This window comes from Cebidichthys violaceus, unplaced genomic scaffold (assembly GCF_023349555.1).
Source record: "Cebidichthys violaceus isolate CVI_PGR_0920_01 unplaced genomic scaffold, fCebVio1.0.p SCAF_8, whole genome shotgun sequence".
NCBI lineage: Eukaryota > Metazoa > Chordata > Actinopteri > Perciformes > Stichaeidae > Cebidichthys > Cebidichthys violaceus.
Genome location: NW_027176964.1, coordinates 8,094,400 through 8,118,476, shown reverse-complemented (window position 1 = coordinate 8,118,476; position 24,077 = coordinate 8,094,400). Strand labels below are relative to the sequence as shown.

The 24,077-nt window shown below is 42.6% G+C and overlaps 1 protein-coding gene across 1 annotated transcript; it reads right to left on the bottom strand.

The window, feature by feature from the left end:
- Positions 1-2,690: 2,690 nt before the first annotated feature.
- On the bottom strand, positions 2,691-6,639 carry glula (glutamate-ammonia ligase (glutamine synthase) a). Its single transcript, XM_068737889.1, has 7 exons — positions 6,538-6,639; positions 5,645-5,832; positions 5,383-5,544; positions 4,330-4,476; positions 4,120-4,247; positions 3,822-4,021; positions 2,691-3,725 (listed from the first exon to the last, which is right to left on the bottom strand). The coding sequence occupies exons 2-7, from the start codon at positions 5,808-5,810 to the stop codon at positions 3,413-3,415; spliced, it is 1,116 nt and encodes a 371-aa protein (XP_068593990.1). The 5' UTR covers positions 5,811-5,832; positions 6,538-6,639; the 3' UTR covers positions 2,691-3,412.
- Positions 6,640-24,077: the final 17,438 nt, after the last annotated feature.

Genomic DNA, 24,077 nt, shown 5'->3' with positions numbered 1-24,077 from the left:
ATATCAAACCGGAGGGCATTTGCACTGCTTGGTGCCATAGTGTGAGTGCGTGCTTACTGACTAGCATCTTAACGTTGTGTTTGGCTGGGGGGAGTTATTGTGCAGCTCCATTTATGAGACCCCATTTCATGTTTTTTTTTCCCTCCTTACATAACATGAGTTGTTTTTTTTCCCCCCACTCCACACAAGAACCACCACAATCCAGCCTGTACATTCCGGTGGTTGTCATAGCAACAGGGCAGCATCTCTCTCCATCCTTTGTCCAGTGTCTCCCCATCGTTTGAGCTTCCCAGGCGGAGGGTGGTTTGGATTCTGCATGCTAATCGAAACCCCCCTAATTGAGCTTCGCGCGAAGGAAGTGGAAGGGAGCTAAGACTGTGACTGAATGTCATTAGGTGCTTTTCACAGATTGTAGCGAGGTGGTAAACTCCCCACATCCTGCAAGGCCATTTCACAATCAAGTGTTCAATGAGGCTGAATACAACAGATCCATGCAGGTTTTCTGTCAAATGCATAAATAGAAATAGAGGGAGGGATTGAGGTTAATGGCCTATTGGCAATGTTTTGACTACCCACATGGTCAAAGGGATATGAAAAAATATAAGTACAGGGGGGATGTGGGGGTAGGTTGGGGAAAAGAACATTGTGTCCCAGTTTGAGATTGTGAATGTAGGACGTTTTACTGGGAATAATGGGCTGTATTGCAGTGTGTGGGCCAGTTTAATTTCTCTGTAATTGTGTGTAGCAATCAATGGATGGAGTTTTTGGATGTGGGTCTATGTTTGGGTTCTGTTTTTGGTGCATGGCATTTTAACTGCATTTTCTGCTCTCTTCCTACACCATTTGCTATCTGAACTTGACCACGAATGTAGGCAGGAATAGAAGTATTTGTATAGATTATTTTGGAATTATGTTATGAAGTATCACAGGAATACTTCAACCCCAAATGACCATTTGTTTATATATCACTCACCCCATTCAAGGTATTAGGGGGTGAATCATTGATATACAAACGGTCATTTTAAGGGTGAAGTATTCCTTTAAAGTATTGTTGTTTCCTGATCTGCTCTCCAAACTTTGCATTCTGTCCCACAGCTCTATACACGATGACCAAACCCAAACTCTAGGAAGCTGCAAAGTCAGACACAAAATGACAAAACAGTTTATGTTTACGGAGATGTTGGAGAAAAAAAAAGTTTGAGTACATGTGTTGGCTTCAGGCCAGCCAACGTCCTCTGAAACAGGACTGAACCTGAGCTCAATTTTATGATTGGTTAACTCGTCCCAGGCATATCCAATCAGTGAGCCGACCAACGTGCTGTTGTGAGGCCAGTCGGGATGTAGGGGAAAGGTCTCAAAGCAAACTTATGTTGCCCTTCCCCCAAGCGGAGTGAGTGAAGTAAATGTTTATGTCCCATGAAATGAGGATGTGTGGACGTCTGGTTGATTAAAAAAAAAAAAAAAAAGGTAAGACAAGGACACCTTTCCAATTTCCCTTTGTAATATTGCCAATATTATATTAATAGTTAATAAGTCCAAACTGGAGTGCTGTCCTTCCTTTTTTTTTAAATAATCTACATTAGGGATCTAGTACAGTCTTCAAGGTCTAAACATGAATGGAGCGTGTTGTCTTTTCTAGTTTGGTTGCAATGTCTCCCTGTTGTTGATAGGGAAACAAAGCATACCTTCACTACGTTTATATCCGTGAAGTTCTGACCCACAACTCTTTCGTTAAGACAGCTTTGACTTAAAATACTGCTGAATTGGCAATTTGTTCTTAGCAGGCTGCAATGCTTGGTCACAAAACATGTGCTGGCACTATATGCTTAGGTATGCAGGAAATATTTGCATTAGCATATTACAGTTCCTCTTTTGTACAAACACACCTGTATTTTCCACTAAACATATTTCTCACCCTAAATCCTGCAGTCCCATACAGTGGGAACCAAACTCAAAGATAAAACTATTTCTGCCTTGTGAACTTGCTGGGCTGTTTTTTTGAGCTGATAACGGGCTCCAAACAATGTACGTTTCATACTCAGCCACAGCAGTCAGAGGTTATGTACAGGTTATGACACAGCACTTCAGGCTGCTGTTGGAGCATAACACTCCTAACACCAGTTTCCAGTTACTTCCTAGAAACCAGTCAGAACAAAGACGCCATTGAGCTCCTGCCAAGATGTCAGTCAGACTGACACATCAGAACATTTGGCGAAAGAAGGCACGTTGTTTTTTTTGGTCGTTTACTGCTCTCTGGGAAATGCTGTCGCCAGCTGTTTGGTAAGCTTTTATAAGTGTGAACATTTAGAGTTCAGACTGCAGACCAGCTTCTACTTTGGCCATCTAGATACTTATGTTTAAATGGTGTTCACAAGATTTTCAGACCAAGTTGTTATGGGGAAGTCTGCTCCATCATTTATTTATTTGCAGCATTGACCTCCAGTAGCCAGCTTGCTTAGTAAGAAGATGGAGAACAGTGTGGCTCGGTCTGCAGGCAATATTTGTTTTAATCCATAAACTTTAGAACCAACGCTTCTCCCTGGTTCAAAGCTTTGGGTTTATGCTAAGCTAACCAGCCACTAGCATTATATTGATCGCATACCGTGGCATCAGTCTTCTCCAACTCTTGGAAAAGCAAATTTACCAAAACTATACTTTTAAGTCTTGAAGTAGAGTCAGACAACCAATGATGTGGTAAAATAAAAGTTTTAAATGTATCAATAAAAAACACCAGGTCCAGTAAACATGATGCGTTACCAAATCAGGTGCATTACAATATCGCTGTTAACAAAAGGATAAAACTCCTTGAGGAAATCTACAAATGGCATTATGGACAAATCCACCACATTTGAACAACATACGTCTGGGTACAGACATCTACAAAGTGTACCATACAAGTTGACCCCGTGTGTCAAAAATCTGAAGACAAACATTGCCATTTAAAAATAGACACTTCATAAAGAATTAGTAACATTGAAGACTGGATACGTGAAAAGGCAGGTCAACAGATTTTTTTTTTTTTTCCTTTAACAGTACATGAACTAGTCAGATTTTTATTAAGTTACACATGCTGCCCAGCCTTTAGCAGCTCTACTCTTCAGGGTCCCCGTGTGCTTTAGTTCATTTTAGTCACCAACAAACAGAAAAGGGAAGGATCTGAGCTATAAAACATTGTTACAAAAGCCGATCCCTTCTAAAGACGAGGGGAAAGACGTACCCTGCCATTACCAGCACATAACTGCCAAGGCTATCGTTACCTTGTCATGTTTTAAGTTGACCAGCCAACTTTAAGCCATTAAATGCAGGTTAAAGATCATCCCAGTGGGAGAGAGAAAAAAATAATAATACAGTACTAGTTTAAAGAAAAGATTAAGTCAGGAGGACAGTGGGAGTCATTCATAGAGTTGAGGATCTAGTAATCCGCAGGTTCATCTCCCTCCTCGCTCAGCAAACAGGTGCGGATCAGGGCCTCCGTCACACCGTACGGGTCACAGTTGGCCGACGGGCGGCGGTCCTCGAAGTAGCCCTTCTTCTCCTGGCCGACGTTACGAGGGATGCGGATGCTGGCGCCGCGGTTGGCGACGCCTGCGGAGAATTCGTTGATGTTTGAGGTTTCGTGGTGGCCGGTGAGACGGCGGGCGTTGTCGAGCCCCCCTTTGGGATCATAGGCACGGATGTGATAGCTGTGCCTCTTCCCGAGCTTCTCAATGGAATCTTCAATGGCTCTGAGGGCAAGAAATGACAGGATTCCCATCAGAAATATTTAAAAACACGCACTAAATTAGCAGAGTCAACTCAACCGTGATGCTTTTGACACTCACTTCAATCCACCGTCTTCCCTCATCTCTTTCGTGCTGAAGTTTGTATGACAGCCAGCCCCGTTCCAGTTGCCAGTGATCGGCTTGGGGTCAAATGAGGCAACAACGCCAAAATCTTCACAGACACGGTGCAGGATGAAGCGCGCCACCCAGAGATGATCACCCATGTTGATCCCTTCACAGGGCCCGACCTGGAACTCCCACTGGAAACACAAGAAAGTATGGTTACATTTTGATCTGGCTGTTTTAAAAAACAAAAAAACGTGAACATCCAAACAGGGATTGGGTTCTTAATAATTACCTGAGCAGGCATCACTTCTGCATTTGTGCCACAGATGTCAACTCCAGCATACAGACAAGCTCTATAATGGGCCTCCACTATGTCTCGGCCATAGGCTTTGTCAGCTCCCACGCCACAGTAGTATGGACCTGTAAACGCATTCATTAATAAATAAACCATCCGGACATTGATCTAGGTTTTCTATGCACAACAACTCACTCAGCTGCTTACCCTGTGGTCCAGGGAAACCGTTAGATGGCCAGCCAAAAGGGTGTCCGTCTGTGCCCAGAATGGTATACTCCTGCTCCATGCCGAACCAGGGACACTGGTCCTCCACCATCTCCATTATCTTGCTGCATGTGATTCGAAGGTTGGTTTCTGTAAGAAACCAAAAAACAAACAAACAGTCAAATCAAGTTACCTGGACAAGATTTGCAAAGCATCTTTAAAGTCCTCTAAATAGAAAATCATACAGGTAGTACTTTGGTACGGTATGCAACAATTTCAAAATTTGAGATACAAAGTGTGGCATGTCCGCTCAAGACAAACCGTTACAGCTGTGTATGAAACTATTATTCAGGGTTACAATAAAGTGTCAGCTTCACTGATTCATCCCATCACTTCTACACGAATAAGCCTCAACCTATGAATGCCTGCGTCAGTGTATGTATGCACATAATGCGCACACGCCGCTAAGTGAACTTGTGTCAAAGCATGTGAATGTGTGCTCAGATGTCCGTGCGTGCAACTGTGTGCCATTTAAACAACCACCCCCACACACACACACACACACACACACACACACACACACACACACACACACACACACACACACACACACACACACACACACACACACACACACACACACACACACACACACACACACACACACACACACACACACACACTGCAACACAGTCAGGCTTAACTCAATATTTGAGTAGATTGATAGCTTGAGAGGAACCACGTGCTTGTTTTATTCAACATAAAGATAAAATTATAGCAAATAGACACTCAATATATATTTTTTAACATTAGACATTTCTAACCCCCCCCCCCACCAAGTAATTTTCCTCCCATCATATATTACAAGTCTGATTCATGTTTAGTTAGGCATACTCATTTATGTTAAAACATCTTTTAAATGATGTTTAATATTCTTACAGCAGGAACAGTGTTTTTGTTTTTTTAGTAGTTGCCATTTCTGTTACATGGCTCCATTATGCCATTCAGTACAATAAAAAAAATATAAACTTTACAGCTCCTAAGCCTCTTCGTCACCTGCAGGTTTGCGGTTGTACTTGAGCACTTCACACAGGACCAGCTTGTTGGGGTCTTTGCGGAATGGATCCCGAAACATGGCAGCAGGAAGCAGATACATGTCGCTGTTGGAGCCCTCAGACTGGTTTGTACTGGAGCCATCGAAGTTCCACTCCGGGAGATCTGCAAGAGGAGGAAGAGGATGGATGAGGGAGGGTTGAACTGGAGGACTTTAAGGCATCATCTTTATGGTAGTTTCAGGAAGATTCAAGGGTCTGCTTACCGTCGATGCTTTTGGGCTCAGAATCCAGCGTCCTGGTTTTGCACCGGAGCCCCTCTCCGGTTCCATCGATCCAGATATACATGGCCTGGACCTTATCCCCCTGAGGGAGATCCATGTACTGCTGCTTGACAGTTTTACTCAACGTGGCGCTGGCGGACGTGGCCATCTTATTTCCTACTATCAAACACCTGAGGAGGAGAAGAAGAAGAACAACAAGAAATGAGACCTCGGTGCGCTCTGGAGCTTATGTTGCGTAACAGGGCTGTTTTGGAGGGGGCGCAAACCCCAACCCCCCCTCCTCTTCCCACAAAAAACAGCACCATTGTGTCCTCTTCCAGAAAGGAGCGGGGATGAAAAACGCGTTGAGGATGTAAAAGAAGTCACATATCGATCCCCCCCCCAAACACACTCTCCCCAGTTTGGAAACAAAGGGACAAGCCACTTGCCACCGCATGTGCAAGACTAACAGGCTGAATTTAACGAGGCTGCCTCGTGGAACACCACATTACTAGGCAACAACTGCACAACTTCTGCTAAAAAAGAAGAAAAAAGAACGCCTCTTTGCTGTACATCCTGTTGCCGTTCCGCCTGTAGCCATGGTTACAATAGTTAGCCGACACGATGAGAGGCATCATTACATCATCGGGCTTCCTCGTTGTAGTCCATCGCTCCTTCTACCTATAACTAACTCACGTTTAAACGTAAAGCAGCTACAGCGGACGGGATTTAAAAGCCGGAGCCACCGAGGCGAGATACATGCCCGTGGTAATTAAGAGTTCATTGTCTAAAGTGAGAAACAATGAAAAGTCAACGAGTACAAGCGGAGCATCCACAACAACACGATGAAGTTACACAAGGCGCAACAACACGGAAACAAAGATAAGTGAAATTACCTGGGAAAACGAGGAAATTGAAATAAAAACTAAAGGACTGACAGGTCCAGTGTCTTGTCGAGTGATGTATCGCTAGTGTGTCTCTCATTCTCCGGTACCGAATGTCCGGGATCCGTGAATATTTATAAGAGCAGGAACTGGGACGTCGCGTCTTTGATTGGTCGGAGGGACGGCAGCGTGTGTCCTCCATTGGACCGAAAACTGAACCGCAACGCCCCCTAACGTTCACGGGAACTCAGCCGCGTGCTGCCGGTGCGTGCCAATCCCACTGTATATGTGTGTGTGTGTGTGTGTGTGTGTGTGTGTGTGTGTGTGTGTGTGTGTGTGTGTGTGTGTGTGTGTGTGTGTGTGTACACCCTCACCATCACACGTAGACGCGATGTAAGGAATTATAATCTAAGTAAAAAAGCAAAAGACGCTGTGTCGAATGCTTTTCGACAAAGTGCTTCATTGTTGCAGACGGACAAAATGTAGCGTTACGACATCCTCAGCACAAAACATTCGGGTAGCTCTCGGTGTAAGACGCCATCGTGTGGTTGAAGTCAGGCACTGCTCGTGTACTGGTTTTGATGGGAGATGTTATGTAATTTGACCAAGAAATATGGTCTGGTACACTCCGGTTTAGTCCTGAATGCACACGTGAGCAAGTTATATGCAACATGATGTCTTTATGATGCTTAAATACAATGCAGAGAAGTGTTTGACTCCTCTGTCTGAAATTAGTGTGATTTGTAACATAACATTCGTGTTTGTCCCATGAACTATGATGTTTTGGTTTATTGATAGCAGAATCACCACACTTGGTGAAGTTATTCATTTTACTATAACTGCCTGGTGTGTCTAGTGTGTATTGAGGCCTTTAGCTTCTAGTAATCATTAAGATGTAGGAAAAATAAATTGAGGGGTTCAGGGGCCTGGTTAATGTTACAGCTAACGTTAGCTGCTCTGCTAAGATAGGCTAGGTGATCTTTCAGCAGGACTACCAGCAGAATGGCTGCTGTTTCTTTTTGTCATGGTTGTATTTAGCTACTGCCTAATTCAGTTATTGAATAGCTGGCTTAGCTAAATTGATATTATATCTAGCTTTGGCTGTCCCAACAGCTAGCTCATCTTCACCGGTAATGATATAGTTTTAGCTTTGTTTTGTAGCTTTAACGTTACAAACCTTACCCTATCTGAACGTAAGGTAAACATAATTATATGATGATATATCGGCATGATAATATCTTATGGTAAAATATGTGGTAAACATAATTGTCAAAAGTCAGATTCTGTTATCAACTCAATTTTGATGTACTTGAAACTGCTTTGTGGCTTTGTAGATCAGTACAGATGGCTGACAAATTAAAAGGAAAAAACAACATCAAGTGTGTAAATGAGGTGTTGGGACACCACAAGCCTCCATAACAGTGTAAGCGCTAGAAGGATGACCACCATTGTCAAAAATCTACTCCCTCATTTGTTGTTTTGATCCCATACTGTAGGTGTTCAGCTGGGTGGGGATCTGGTGCTTGTGAAGGTCATGGCATATGATTCCCAATATTTATACTCAAGTCACTCAGACATTGTCATCCTGTAGCAGAACACATCCACCCAGCTATACGTGTTTCATCTTCAGATAAAGGTGATTCTTAACTCTTTTTTTTTTCTCTGGAAAAAGTGATTTTCAGTTTTCCCAGCTGTGGTACAAAAGGGGATGTAACAAACACGGAAAAGATTGTGAACTGGTTCATTTCACTTGACAACCTATATGCAAAGCAACCTTGAAAGCCAAAGAGTTTGAAGACGTCGCCTCAGGCCTTTTTTTTTTCTCATAACACCCTCTGACATTGAGGCTTTGAAACGTTAGATGATTTTTATAGTAGGCGTGAATGGACAGGTCTGTTGTTGTGGTTATCCTGGACAAGGATGAGGAGACAGTGTGGAAAAACTCCCCAGAATCACTTGCTGATACACTGGCTGTTTTTTTTTTACGACAACCTTCTCAGGGCCCCTGGCTAAAACACCATGCTGCACCATCTGGGACTGTGGCAGGAGCTGGACTGGACATGTCTTTGAAACTGCTTCTAAAGACAGCAGATGTCCCCACCCAATCTCTGCAGCAGGTTCTGGACAAGGAGGTTGTTGCAGTGTATTTTGTTCTGTGTCGTGAATCATTAGATGATTAAATGAACCAAAACCGCAAACATGTATCTTATCAGCCTGCAGCCCTCTGGCAATGTTGTGCCCTGGATTCAAACTAGTTAGCAGGAAGTGTGCCAAGGGAATTCAGCGACAACATTTTATATTAATATTAACCCATTTAACTGCCATATTAGAAAAACATGGACACAAATCCACTGGAATCCACTGTCATACATCTGATACTGTATCCTTTAAGCTTTGTTTTGTGTTTGAATTGGTTCTGCTCCCTCTAATGTATTTTTAGTATCAGGATGACAAAAGCTTTCTAACGTACTGTAACTGATGATTAAAACTGCATCTGTGATACACTAAAGAACATTGTATTACATCATAAAATGATCCTCCTGAGCAACTTTCTGCTGTTGTTTTGTTTTGCAGGTCAGTGGATGGACAGCACCACCCCATGGACTCAGATCTCTAGAGCAGCAGATGAAGATGAGGAGGAGGAAGAGGAGGCTCTGTCTCAGGCTTGCTGTGGCGACGCTGAACCATCAGACTTGTATTACCTCTGGAGAAGGAGATGGTTCCTCTACCTGCTGTATATAAAGACAAGTAAGACCAAAAAGTACAGTTTTCAATCAAAATAATATTTGTTGTTGAAAAATATTTTTCTTAAAGTTGGGCAGTATGTTTAAAATCAATATCATGATGTTGATAAGAATATCTTTCCAGTAATTATAAATATCACGTTGGATGTCACGCATAAAATAATCAAATTATTCCCGGTGGATGATGACATCACAGCCCATGTTAAGTGACTTGTCGCTCTCAGACAAAAACATGTTGAGTTCTCACATCTCAGTCTTGTCACATTCGCCTGAAGGCACCACGCAAGCTGCTGCACCAGTCTGTTGTGAGTTTTCAGTGAAACGCGGCCTCATATAGAGAGAGGACACCACAAGGAACCGAAGGGACGTGACTCTCTCCATCTCACGTACAAAAACATGCATGTATGTGGAGAGTTTTACTTAAAGTGTGAGAAGGATACATCAAAGTACTTTGGGGAGATACTTGGGTGCTGATAAAAGTATCGTCTCTCATATGAAAAGATGGTCAACACCAAAGTGATAACAGTTGAATTTCTAATTAATGACCTGTATATCTTTCTCATCAAACCTTATATATTTATAACAAATGCCATTATTTTTCATTAGGCCAACATCTTCACTTTATCTGCATTATAAAAGAAAGCAAAACTTCAGTGAAATTAAATATGTCCAATAAAGAAAAAAAATGTAATTTGGTTGTTCAGAGGATAAGTGAATTTAGACCATGTAGTATGATTATTTCTTGCGCCAAATTAAAAAATGTTAATGCTAAAATAATGTGGGGTTCAAACGCAGTCAGTGGCTGTTTGCATAAAGAAACGACATCAACAGGTTTATGTAACCATGCCATTCGTCATCATAAAGCTGAAATATTTATCCCTATATGCTTTAACTCTGCTATACATCTCAAGCTTTGGGTAATGTCATGTGCCGTAGACATTTCAACCAGAAGACTTGACAGTAGACTTGCTGATATTGTTGGAATCTGTGGTGACTGTCGGTACGAGTCTCATCAGTCACTTTGATATGATGACACTTGTCGCTTCATAATACAACTCAAGTGACTTGAAGTAGTCTCTCTGTGTTTACATCTTGTAAAATTTGTCCCCCATCTCACCTTATCATGCTCATTATCCGGATGCAGATAAACATATCAAAGCAAATGAGTCTTTCTCCCGGGGCAGAGAGCTCAGAGGACTCCTCTTTGATTTCAAGAATGATGCAGTATTTTCCAACTCTGAAAAAGGATGACTGGATGGGAAACGACTCTGTGGGCAGTGCCTTTATTCTTTTTTTGTTGTGTGACACCCTCTGTAAACAGAGGCGTGTTGAAAGCATGGGCAAATGGAGACTGTAAACTTTCAAGAAGAAAATTTTATGCAATAGGATAGGAGGTCATTAGTTCACAGTAGTGAAAAAGGAACCGTTTTGGCAATTTTTGCTATTTGGTGCATTCATGTGCTCATAGGAAACGTGAACATTTGAGTCGACTGTTGAGGAACCACATTTTTTATTCAGTCCCAAGAACATTTTCTCGTTATATCAGTGCTTTTTACCGACAGATGCGGTGACCCGCTCCACCTGTTTGGTGTCAGCACTGATACTGACCTGATGACGCGTATTTGCCATGACGTGACCCATCCTCTTTAAGTACAGTGTCTTCATTGGTGCCATTATGAAATTCACTGTTTACATTTAGTCAGCCATAGCAGTGCCTGTCAGCGTAGATGCAGAGTATTGTTAAAAAAAAAGGAGCTTTGTTAGTTTTAGAGAATCACTTGATTTTCCAGCAGAGGGCAGCAGCTACCAACACGCGACTTCATCCAGCATGTTTAATAATACATGTCTAGTCTTGTGTGATATAATGCAAACTGGTTTGTCAAAATAGAATAGAAGGCCTCCATAGAGGGAATGACAGTGAGAGGGCCAGGTACAGTGGCGCTATCTTTAGCAGTGATTTTAATATATTATCTCGAGGAGAGCTTTTGAAGCGAGAGATACAAATGAGAGATACAAAAAAAGTATGTTTTTGACCATGTGACTCTTCCAATGGATCTGTATTGTGTATCTGTATATTCTCAGAAAAAAGATTTTGAGGAAAGGGCGCAACAAACTTCTCTCCAGAGTGGAATAACCCACCTGCTGGTTTGCAGCTCGGTCATTCAGCACCGAGGCCGATGAATAACCCTCCGCAGATCTCACGCCTTCACCCCATCAACCTTATAACATTTTAGGCCCTAACCCCTGCGATCCCTCGGCCATCATATATCATCATGTCCTCCACTAACACTCTACCTTAAAAATTAATAAGGCTCACAACATACTTGTCGCTATTTCGATGCTCAGCATGTCCTCTGTGACTCATCGGTTCAGCTGTAAATCAGGCCAGGAGGAGCCTCGAGGGATTGTGTTCCTCTAAAGCTCCTTCAAAACACTTTGAATGGAGCATCAATAACCAAACACTTCGCAATAACACTTATTGGCACGGCGGCATGAAATACCATTGATCTTTCAAATGAAACTCAGCAGAAGCACAAGCTGCTGCTCGGATTGTTGCCTTTTTTGTGATTTTTGTCTCTCTTCTCTCTGCGGTATCGGCGGGGATGAGGGCAGAGCAGCGTGAGGCATCATGGGTTATATTTAATCCGGCCTTGCTCTTCTTTGGGATAATAACTTTTTTGCTCCATTCCAGGACTTGTCTGTCATCTTGACATGGCAATATCTCCCAACTCCACTGTTTCATAGTCAGTTTCATTTACTTCCAAATACCATTTCACACCCTGCTGGCTTTAACTAGGTATTATACAGCGTGTGGGGAAGTGTGCTGCAGATTGAATCGTGACAGAGACAACAACGTTTCTGGTGAAAAATAAGTGAATATTGTAAGTGGCAGACTATATAAAATGATTTTTTGATCCATTTTCTTGGCATGAATTTGTGTGATTGTCATCTTGGTCTCACAAATTCATATGGGATGTCTGCAGCTGATGAAATGTGCAGCCTTTATTTTGATTTAGAACCCATATATTCAATGGAAATGTTTGTATTATGCTTTATTGTAGTAACTGGTATTTTTTTATTGCAGCATGAGGTCAAACAAGAGCGTTACAAACTGCCCAAACAATTTAATATCACAAAATATTCCAGTTGGTCATTGCATTGAGATTAATAGAAGCTATTGAATGTCAAGAAAGTATCTTAGCAAACAAATAATGTGGAATATCATTAGCTTTACCGGATAAGCCAGCAGGATGCTGTGTGATCTGTCCCTCATTTTATTAACTATCTCCTGGCCCCAGCTCCATATTGAACAGATCAATCCTTTCATCTAACTCTTGGCAAGACAGCGAATAAGTCTATTTCCTTAAAATGTCAATTAATTTAAGAATTGCTTCGTCATTTTTCAAGGCTTCTTGCTTGTTTTTGCTGGTGTGTCAGTCGTAATGGACATTAGGCATTGTGTGGGCTAATGTCTTGTTTGTTCTTGTAATGCGTAAAAAGTACTCGCACTGATGTAAACTCAGAATATTGTGTTTTTTATTTGCATTGTGAGCACACACCAGTGAAAACTGATTGCTCGCCTGTTTTAATGTGTTCTAGAGCCGACCCTTTCCTCCCACATTCATAAACACAAAATAAAAAAAAATGCCACTTCTTTACACCGCACAGATAAACTCAACCACAACAAAAAAAACATGTTTTGATCCGCAGATGTTATTGCATAGTTTACCTTCGCTAATGAATTTAAGAGATGGGAATGTTTTTGTCAGTTATTTATTCCTCTCCAGTAATCGTCCTGCTAACGCCCACAGGCGCCTCCGTATGGAGAGATTGCCCTGCGGATGTGTGTGCCGTGATGCCAGTAGGTGGTCCTGCCCATGGCTTGGTGGGTGAGCATGGTGTAGTCCCCGCTGCCACTGCCGCTGACATATCAGAGCTGTTTATTAAGAGGATGACAACTCTATCAAGCCCCATAAGCGGGCCCTCGTGCACAGGAGTTCTTTTGTTACTTTCAGGGAGGGTGTCATCAATCTTGCTGCCATGCTACTCTCTTGAGCTGTTGATGGCAAACACGATTCCTCCCTTTCTGCCTGGCCTCTCCCGCCTCGCAGTCTGGAATCAGGCGTGGTGAGGGGGATCGAGGAGATAGGAGGACTTTCCCCGAGAGTGCCTTTTCTTGACAGGCGACAGAGCGGACCGTTTGGACACCAGGGGTGGATATATGGGACCATGTAATGAAAAGACGTTGACAGGACCTGCTTGCTCTGTAATGAAGGTCCTCTGGAGCTGTGAATGGATACACACACATCTTTCACGCTTTTGTCCCCCTGCCTTTCCCACAGAATCTATCTTGTCCATTTTACCCCCCCCCCCCCCCCCCAAAAAAAAGGAGGAGGAGCAAGAGAAGCATCCTTGACAACAGCTCACAGTGTTAAACATTTACATGCAACAACGTGGTGTGAATTTTTAATGAAACAGCAACTAAGTTGATTTACACCTAAGACTCCTAGCTAAATCCCCTCCGCATCAGACCATGGAAGTGCAGTTGAATGTTCAGTCTCTCTCTCTCTCTCTCTCTCTCTCTCTCTCTGTCAGTGCTACTCAAGACTCAGTGTAGCTCACAGAGATGGACTATGATGTATGTACTCCACTTTAGCATTGGCTGAGGTCACAGACTCCATAAATGTCTTAGACAAGTCTGATATTTTAATCTCTTTTTAGTGAGGGGATGTTGGGCCTTTGCCCAATCAATACACAAGGCAATAGCCTTGCCAAGATATCTCATGGTAGCTTTTCATTGTTCTGTCTGGAAGCTGAAATGTCAAACAGAGTAGCACTGCTCCAACTGAAGCTTAAATAGATCATTTTTTACAATCTAGACGCTTCTGACAATACCGGAACGCTGTGATCGCAGTCTGAAGATGACTCTTGTCTGAGGAAGAGGGGGCAGACTAGCACCTGAAATTATTTTTTTTTAAATCCTCAAATCAAGTCCAATCTGTTTAATTCATCAGTCAACAATAGACCCAAGAGCAAAGAGAGAGTGGGGGAGCTGTGCGGCTGCCTTTTGTAAGCGCACACAGCCAAAAATATCAAGACACTCTCTCACATTAACATTGCTAATTTGTTTGCCAATGGTCTCCAAGGCGCTGAATAATTGGCTGTGAGATATTGTTTGTTCAGGTGTTCCGCATAATTGAATTCTGTATTCAAAATACTGTGGATGAATGTTGAAAGAATACTGAAAAGAATCATGTACTTTGTGATACATTTTCTTTGAAATGGAGCTATTGGTGTAGATTAATTCTCATCCCCATTGCGACTAGTGATGATTGCGGCACATTAATTATCTGGCTAATGTGTAAAGCACACACGTTTTGAATTTCAAAACAACTCAACTCGTGTTCGCCCGTTTCCAATTAATGTCCTGTTGTTGAATTTCTCTTTCAGAAATGATATGGTTTCTATGCACATTGTAACCTTTTGAAACTCACAGATTGCTTTCATGCAGCAGTTATTCCGCCGAAACGCCGCTTTTGTCAGTGCTCTGCCTTGAGCTGCGTGCTGATAAGCCAGCTAATGTGTGTTGCTGCGTAGCTCGGCCCATGTGCACATGTGGAAGTGATATAGCGTCCAGCTAGACACACGTGTTGACGGAGCCGGATGATGTATTTGATTATAGTTAGTTGTGAGGAGGGTCTTGCTTGGGTTTGATTCAGCTGCCCGACGCTGACCTAATGCCTCAGCTCAATCAGTCACCTTGTCCTCCCCTTGACTCCTCACCCCGTGATCCTTCCCTCCCACCCCGAAGGACTCAAGAAAAACAACCCAAGTGCTTAAGACCCTCCCTTTGCTCAAACCCCTGTCTGCACTGAAATAAATTATATATGAAATCAATGCTGGGTCCTCAGGTTGTTGTTTTCTCACAGCACTCTGTACTATGTCTCTTTGCAGTGGCGTACCACACAAAAACCTGGGCCTCCATGAGCCTCTTTCTCCTTTTAATACAATTGTCACTGTTGTACAAATACCCAAATGCATTTTTAGAACATTATTGCCATCACATTTCGTTAGGTAATCAGTATACCCTGAGCATAAAACAATGGTGGAAAACCATCTTACTCTGAAAGGATTACTTTTACCGCCTTTCATAAAAAAAGACTTAACTGGAATCATATTTTATTTGCAGAATTAATGTGAATTTGTTTTCAAGTGCCAGCCCGTCTGTTGCAACATGAAAGTAGCATAATAAAACTTTAGGAACTTAAAGAGAACTCCACCGAACTCCACCTCTAGCCCGCTCCTCATTTTCTGCCTGAGGCTAGCAGTTGGAAGCTACATTAGCCGCTACTAGCATAACACACCCGAATCGCAGACTGAACTGTCGGAGATTGAGTTGCATCATGGGTAATGTAGGCACCAGGTTTTTGACAAGGAAGAAGTGTGCAGGCAATAAAACGTTTTTTTTAAACTGTCCATCATTAGTCCGACAGGAATCTCTCCAGGTTAAACTGGCTACTTGTGAAACAATCTGGTTAAACGTTGTCTCTCAACTCCAACTCCAGTCTTGCATCTCAAGTTGCTAATCGGATCGTAAACAATAAGCAGCACACGGAAAGAGAAGTCTTGGCCCAGATATCCACAGTCTACATCGGAACCCCAGAGATATACCCCCTTGACTCCAGGTTGCTTATCCGTCGCCAGACCGACAACCGATGGGTTCCAAGATTCGTCCGACAGTGATCTAACACAACGACCTGCCTTGAAGTTGAGACAACTCAAAATACTTTGCAGCTGGTGGCCTTGTTTATTTTTCTTCAGTTTTCTCAGTGTTTTATAATGCTCGTCATTGTATGTTTAATTTCCAAATTTGTGTCATCTGGTTCCTTCGATGTTGTAAGAACTCCTCTTGTGTTTCTGTTTATCATCCCGACATTGTTTGTGTGTTAGTGTGTGTGTGTGTGTGTGTGTGTGTGTGTGTGTGTGTGTGTGTGTGTGTTCAACTCTCCGGTCTGATAATCAGTGACAGAGATGTTATAGGAGTGTGACAGAGTTCTATTTGCCATAACGGACATCTTCATCCCATCACTTTCCTTGTTTTTTTGTTTTTTTTTGCATCATACCAAGTGCTGGCATCTGTGGTGTTTCCAGGCGGATACACTGCAGTGGAGTGGGAATTCAAAGGATTCAGACAAGGCCACAGCAGCTCAGGCAGGTGGAGAGAAGGAAGAGCTGTGCACACAAGCAGCACAGGAAGAGAGGAGAGGGAAAGAAAGAGAAAGAGGGGGAGAGAGAGAGAGAGAAAAAAAAACAGACTTCTCGGAGTCTTATATTTGAAGTGTTTAGCAGACATGCTGTCAGATTCAGAGGTCAGAGGGGATGATTGTATCGACAGGTTTTTTCGCGGGTCATAAGTAAAAAAAGAGACGGAAAGCAGGCTCGAAAAGCAAAAAGTTTGTGATGAGAAAAGCACTTTGAGTCACCACACACAGATTGCGGTGAATGAAAATTGCATCAATGCAAGAAACTCCAATTTTCACAATACCCTCAACAATTTCCTGCATATTTGCTTTCTCAGCTAATATGTCCAACTTAATATGGCCCACGCAGCTTTTGAATTAAGTTAACATTTGGAATCCTCATCTAAAGGCCTCAACTCCATTCATTTGTAAGTACTTTATGATTTATGGATATTGTGACAGGTATTTCTAGATTTAGGCTTAGAGTACCTGACTGTAGCACCCCAGCAAGAAATTACAAATAATACTTTAATGTGCATGGAATCTGCAAACACCCAACATATAACTGGTTAGACGTAGACATCTCAGTAACAAGCACATTACACTATAGATAATAGATAATGAACAGGCATAAATTGTGTTTATTTGGTTTGTTAGAATGTCATCAACAGCCACTAAAGGTACTGACAGAAACATGTAAACTCTCATTTTTATACCACAGCTTTGACTTTTTCTCTCATCTCGCTCTCTTCACCACAGTCATACAAAATTAGAAACAAAGTCCATTCAACGCGCTGAACTGCACTTGTAGTCATAAAGACAGAGCAGTTGGCAACGTGAGACATCCATCATTAATAAACAAAAATGGCTCCTGTTAACAGATTGATTGCATAACATTAACAACATATTCTCGCTCTCCAATGAAAGCCATAATGTCAACTTTCCACAAATTTAGAAAAACAGACTTGTTTTAAACCGTTTTTGACAATGCTCTTCTTTAGATATTTTAGTGGGATTTATGGTTTATCCCGAGAAGAAGGAGAATCTTCTCAATCCACAAGAGGAAAACAATCAAAATCTGTGCGCTTATGTTTATTGCAAACACTTAATTTACTGTCTAAGCTTTTCATCACATAGTGCTTCGTCAAAGCACAACTGTCACGCTCTGATGACGGTATATGTGACCCAAAGCTTACACATTCATTGGCTATTTTTTGCATTTAGCGCCTTTTTGGCTTGTAGTGGTGTGTGGTAGTTTTAAAGTTAAAGTCTTAAGAGCTCAAAATACAAAATACAGCAGCTCCGCTACAAAGCATGGCATGTTTTAAATCACTGAAAGAATATAATGCAATGATATTTACAGCATTCAGTTTAAGAGTTACTTCAAGCTTGAAACTGCACATATGCTTCTGTCAATTTTGGAGAAACTCTATTTTCACTTGCAAACACTTTGCGTTGTTGCAGAATCCTTTCTCTGCAGAGATCCTGTATGCAGGTGACTTGTTGTTAATAACATTCTTTACATGTAACTGAATGGATGCTTGAAGTATACGGTGTTTGTGGCACAAATAAAAAAGGCTGTCGTGTGTTTCACACAGGCTTTTCAGTTGCCAGTGGCCCACGATGCCTGACCCCTCCCTTTCTTTGTCACTGCCGGCGTTGTACTCTGTTTTCCCCCATCTCCGTGGCAACTGGTGCTGCATGCCATTGTGTTGATGTTTGTCCACAGCTAAGGTGTCGCCTATGTGTTTAATGGACCTCCCAGTCCGCTTCAGTGTCCGCTTCAGAGTCCCCCAGCAAAGCTGAGCGCCTGGGCCCTGCCACTGTTTGTCCCTGGGTGTCAGTGAGTGGAGGCAGGGTGGGGATGAGATAGGACTGATAATGACTGCTTTGTTCCTTTGCTAGATGTGTTGAGGCTGTGCTCATGTGGACCAGGAGACGCCTGGTCAAACAGAGACACACAAAGGCTCTGCAAACGGCTGGCCGTGGCCCATTCTCCACAGTCTGCCATGCTGCCAACGTGCACCACCTTCTGCGGCCGCGCTGAATTACTACCCTCACAACCTTTCACACATATAAAAGCACTCTCTCACTCAGTGGGAACACTGACATTTTGCCTTTTGTTGGATACAAAGGATTTTTTAATTCTAAGTTTCTTTTTTTCAGGTGATCACTCTGAGGCCATATTCACCATTAGAATCAGTACGGGGGCGCGCTTTTGAAGGGCATTCAATTTATTCACTCGTAAAGCCACGCCAGCATTACTTGATTCAGTCGAGCTTAAGTCAAGATTGATGCTTTTCCCATTGCCTTTGATGTGTAAGTAGTGCATTTTGCTTTTAAGATTTTATTTTCACTTGATTGATTGACAAAGTAGGCACAAAGTGTCCCTGATACACTCACTAGTATTAGACATTCAGGGGGAAATTACTCTACATTATGGAGCTTTTAACATTTGCAGAAAGGACACATTGCTGCACGGAGAGCAGTCATGTTTTGTAGTTCTGGGGAGATAATGGGGAATTTAACAATCAATAACAGTGGAACCTTTGGAATGCCAAGAATGAATCTCTAGAGCTAATGCGCCACATATTCTCATCTACCGGCTGGTGTTTTAACCTCTTTAGCATAGCCCCTGGAGGAAATGGGGGATATGATTAGGAATTCGTTAGAGGGCTTCTATTTTTATGCTGATGACACACTTTCTTCTCCCGGGCTCTCGATGTTGCTGGCTCTTGACTTTCTCACTGTCTTTTCTAAACTAGATCAGCTGTTTACCACCGTGTAAGAACGTGACATGAAGTTCACTGACTAAAGCAGCTGCAAGCAGAAGAGGTCTGATATCAGTCAGGGAGAAAACTCCTGTCATCTAAAAGCCATTCGCAGGCTTCTTTTTTATCCCCGAAGGCGCGTTTGTTTTTTTCATCGCTGCTCCATTTACGTTTTCACCAGTTGGACCTGCAGTCGTGCCACCTGCCTCAACTATTGACTGCGAGATACAGAAAAGGATGTACAAAACCAATACAGGGCGCCATACAATTTTGTTGAAATCCGCTGTTTTTGTTCGTCCCATCATGTTTGGAGCAGATTACAGTGTGTCCACACGGCCCCGCTCCCCAGGGGGCCTTCTCTGTGGTTCAGGTATTGTGACCAGGCGGGCGGGCTGGTGGCCCTGGGCCCTTGGCGCTTTTGGGGAAGAGAGGACAGTGGCTGCATTTGTTTCCCACTGAAAGGGATTACAGGTCCTGACGGCCATGATTAATCACCCAGAGGCAGACATCTGAATGCGGCCAGGGAAAGGTTCAACTTTTTAATTCATCCCACACACAATCTATTCAAACCAGCTGTTGGCGCTCCTTTCCCTCATCTCCCGGCTCTTTCTTCTCAGTGACCATTGCCTTCTACTGTCTTTCTCGCCCCATTTATGGCTCACATAATTATCTGGGGACGCAGAGTACTTATAATTGTGGGGGCCGCTTGGACGACGCTCGGTGCTCTATTTTTATTGGAGATGGGTTCCTTTCTTCTTTGCGGGAGAATAGTTAATTGACTTTGTTAATGCTTTTGGGGATCAGTGATTTCTCAACAACAAATGACCTTTATGGAGCTCAGCGTCACATATTGTTTATTGTGTGTGTGTGTGTGTGTGTGTGTGTGTGTGTGTGTGTGTGTGTGTGTGTGTAAGCAAGTGTGTAAGCCAACGTGTATTGCATCAGTGCATGCGTGTGTGTGTTGATCCATTGTGACCTTTTCTTGTGTCAGGTGTGTTTGTGCAGTGGCAGAGAGATATTTCCCTCAAAGCTTCTTTTCCAAAACACTTCAAATTCATAAACATTTCCATGCTGCTACTGCGCTGACAGACAGCTGAATTCCTGTGTTTTGAATAAATTTCACATCTCACCATGTTCATATCCACTCATATGAGCAGGCCTTCTCATTAAGACTCAGCAGGTTATATGATGGTATTGCTGGAATCCCTGGAGCAAAATGAACAGGGACAGCTACACTGCTTAATGCAAGGTAGCCTAGCAACAGATAGTGGGATGGCGGTGGAAACATACCCTCATATTTATGTTTACATGAGAGAATGATTTGTCTGTCAGGCTGATGGATCCTAATGTTCTCCTCTCCCCGGGGCTTTTCTTGTGCCGCACGCAGGCCTGACACTTACCCTGAAGGACAGGCACCACCTTCCCCAACACGCATGAATACTTAATACTGTTAGACTACATTTATGCAAAGAATGGAAATGGCACTAGACGAAGAGTGGGGGGCTAAGATGCATCAAAAGCATGACACTGTATGCATCAGGAACATGTGTGTGTGTGGAGGGGGGGCATAGAGAATGACGGAAGACATATAAGGAAAGACACTGTAGCATGTTGTTTCTTTTCTGCAGTTTATTCCTCATAATAACATGCAAGTAATTAGGTTGTAGTTTAATCGTGGGGGATCGTGACTGTTGACAACTGTGACAATATAAACGCAAGTCACTTCCAGTAAGTACGGTACATGAGCTATATGACTTGATAGAGTCCGTCTTTACTGTATGTCCAGCTCCTCCAGGGACAGACTACATCAACTCAATTAGCCTGGAACAGTCCGAGTATCAGCACTATGGATTAGATTTCATTCGGCCTTGTTTACCAGAGAGCGGCCCGCAGAATAATATCTATACAATTTGTGCTTTCAGAAAAAATGATGATGGTATCATAACGGGGAGCAGCAGATATAAGCTTCTCCCGTGTTGTGGTATAGGGCAACTGGCTGGGAGAGATATAAAAAAGCCTTTTGTCAGTGGATAGGCATATCCCTGTTCATCCTGGGAACTTGTTTCCATAGTTACATCAATGTTGTAGAAGTGTGAAGATCAGGTATTCCAGCGAGTGATCCTTTACATGAGCTTTGCTCCTCTTCTATTGATTTTCATCCCACGTTGAAAGAAACAACAGACCACTGCAAACTGTCTCAAAGAGGTTGTGGAGGTAATGAAAGTGCGAAATGTATCGGAAATGTGCCCGGACAAGGAATAAAAAGAAAAGCACTCCTCAAAAAGCGTGGAGAGATTTTGAGATCCCAGCTCAACCCCCCCCCCCCCCCCCCCCCCCACCCCAGGTGATGCTGTCAGAACCACAAACCACAAAGCATGACAGCGGCGCAGACTCAAAACTAATCGCTGTCTCTTAACGGTCGATGATCGGCGTGTTGTTAGCCACATGCTTATGTGTTCATATGAAATCTCCTCAGCAGCGTGCTGCTCGCCTTAATGCTAATGGCTCTGAGAAGAGAGTTAATCACTGCTGCGCTGTTAGCCACATGCTTGCCTCTTGCAGCGTGCTTGGTGTGTTCCAGGGGTTAGCAAAACACTGGCGTAACACATCATCGCTCTTTATGAGGCTGGGGCCTGCAAGAGAGAGAGGGGGCCCACAGACGATGCTAAAAAGACGGTAATGACAGCCATTCACCGCAATCCAATTATGCAAAAGGGAGTCTAAACAATTCCATCATCCCCTAAATTAGATTGTCCTAACGAGATAAAGGCACCAATTAATCCTGAATTAATTTCTACAGCTCATTTTCCCCAGAAAACACTCTAATATGCAAATGCCAATGAGAGACAGAGAGGCATCCTTCTGCAGGGGTTTACAGCACCTCCGCTTGTTGGCTTTTTTCTCTGAGTGAACTTATGAACTAAGACATATATTGTGAGGGTGAAATGAGGGATTATAACACATGTAGCGGCTCATGCAAAGCACTGAAGATAAATTGTTTATGAATAAAGGCAAATTTAATGTTTAGAGTTCAATGAATGGCATTGTCTTATTGACATAAGCGAGTGCTTCAATAAAGTCTTCATTGTGCTGCTAGTAGTGTAACGGAGAGCAAATAGAAGCCAAAGCAAATATAAATAAATCTAATTTTGCATCTAGGTTTAGTTGATTAAATCTAAGGAGCTCAAAAGATTTCATTTTTTTTCTGGTATGACTGGATAATTGTGACGGTGTCTGCATACAGAAATAAAAATGTGTCCATTCTTTGGTTGTTTTTGATTAGCTTTTGTTCAAACTGCAAACTACACATTCTTGCTGTCCTATGAAAACCATAAATTTCTTTGTTCTTTGTCCGTTTTTCATTTTTGTAGTTATTTTACATCTCCATGTGATCATTATGTGTCTCTTTGTGGTCATCTTACGTATCTTTCTAGTCGCTTTGCATCTATTTGTAGTCGTTTTGCATGTCTTTGAGGTCATTTTGTGTCTCTTTGAGGTCGTCTGGTAACTCTTGGCGTGTCTTTGTGGCCTTTTCTTGTTTCTCTGTGTGTTTCTTTGAGGTTGTTTTGTGTTTCTTTGCAACTCTGAGATTGTTTTACGTCTCTTTGTGGTCATTTTGCATTTGTTTGATGTTATTTTGCATCACTTTGTGTTTTTTTTTGTTTTTATGGTCATTAGAAGTAGGAGAATTTTGTCATCCCATAAAGGAACACTCAATGTATCTGAAAGATTAAGTGGTAAAAATCTCAGAATTTGGGAGACAGCAATGATTTGATCCTTTCAAAGTTGTTAAAGTTACCAAGAAATTCACGTTGGCCACAGACAGACTAGAGGTTGCAAATTAGCCTGTAAATATGTCATCACTTTGAAAACAAAGCAATTAAAATTTTTGTTCATCATAATCATCATTATCATTTTCACACTCCTAATTGTCTCGCTGCCAGCTGTCTCGAGTTGTTATAATTGAGTGATTTGACACATTTTCATAGTGCCTGAGATGCAGCCTCCACCTCTGGAGCAAATGTACGTTTACAGAAATGGCTGTTCAAAGTTTATGTAGAACTTCAACTTTCATAGTTATTATTTATGATTCATGATTGAATGGACTTTTTTTCTTTTTTTTTTTCTAGCACAAATCCAAACCCTCTTTCGTACCGGAATGAACAAAAATTTCAGAAATGCCTCTTTACGCCATATATTATCAAGGCCGATGTCTTTATGAACCCGGTTTGGACCTTGAAGCACAGCGTTTTATCGATCAGCTGTGAGCTACTACCACCTGTGCACCCCCAGTGATGACAGAAACAACCAGGCTGTCAGTTGCCAGGCAATATTCACAACCACTGGCCCACATCAGCTAATTACCAGCAGAAATCACGTATTGACAGACGGGCCCATGCATATTGATCGGCCAGAGCTGCCACGTTCTAAATAACCAAACGCTAATGAATCATTTCCCTTTTGGGAGAGAGAAGGGAAAAAAGCATTAGTCTTCTGCTTGACATCATACCTGTATTGCCCATAGCACATGAGGGGAGTACACACAAATCACAGCAAACTCTCCCCAGACCTCAGCTGCTCGTATATGCACCACCAACCTCGCTCTCTCTCCCTCGCTTCCTTCCTTCCTTTCTGTGTCTTATCTGTCTCTCTCGCCATCTTTCTCACCCCAGCCATCCCTCTCTCTGTGCTGTGTGGCAGTTATTTTTCATCACGGTGAGCTGGCCCAGGCAGTAAATACCCCACTCCTCAGACTGCGGACCCAGAGTGACCCTGCAACCTCCGTGTCTCTGATG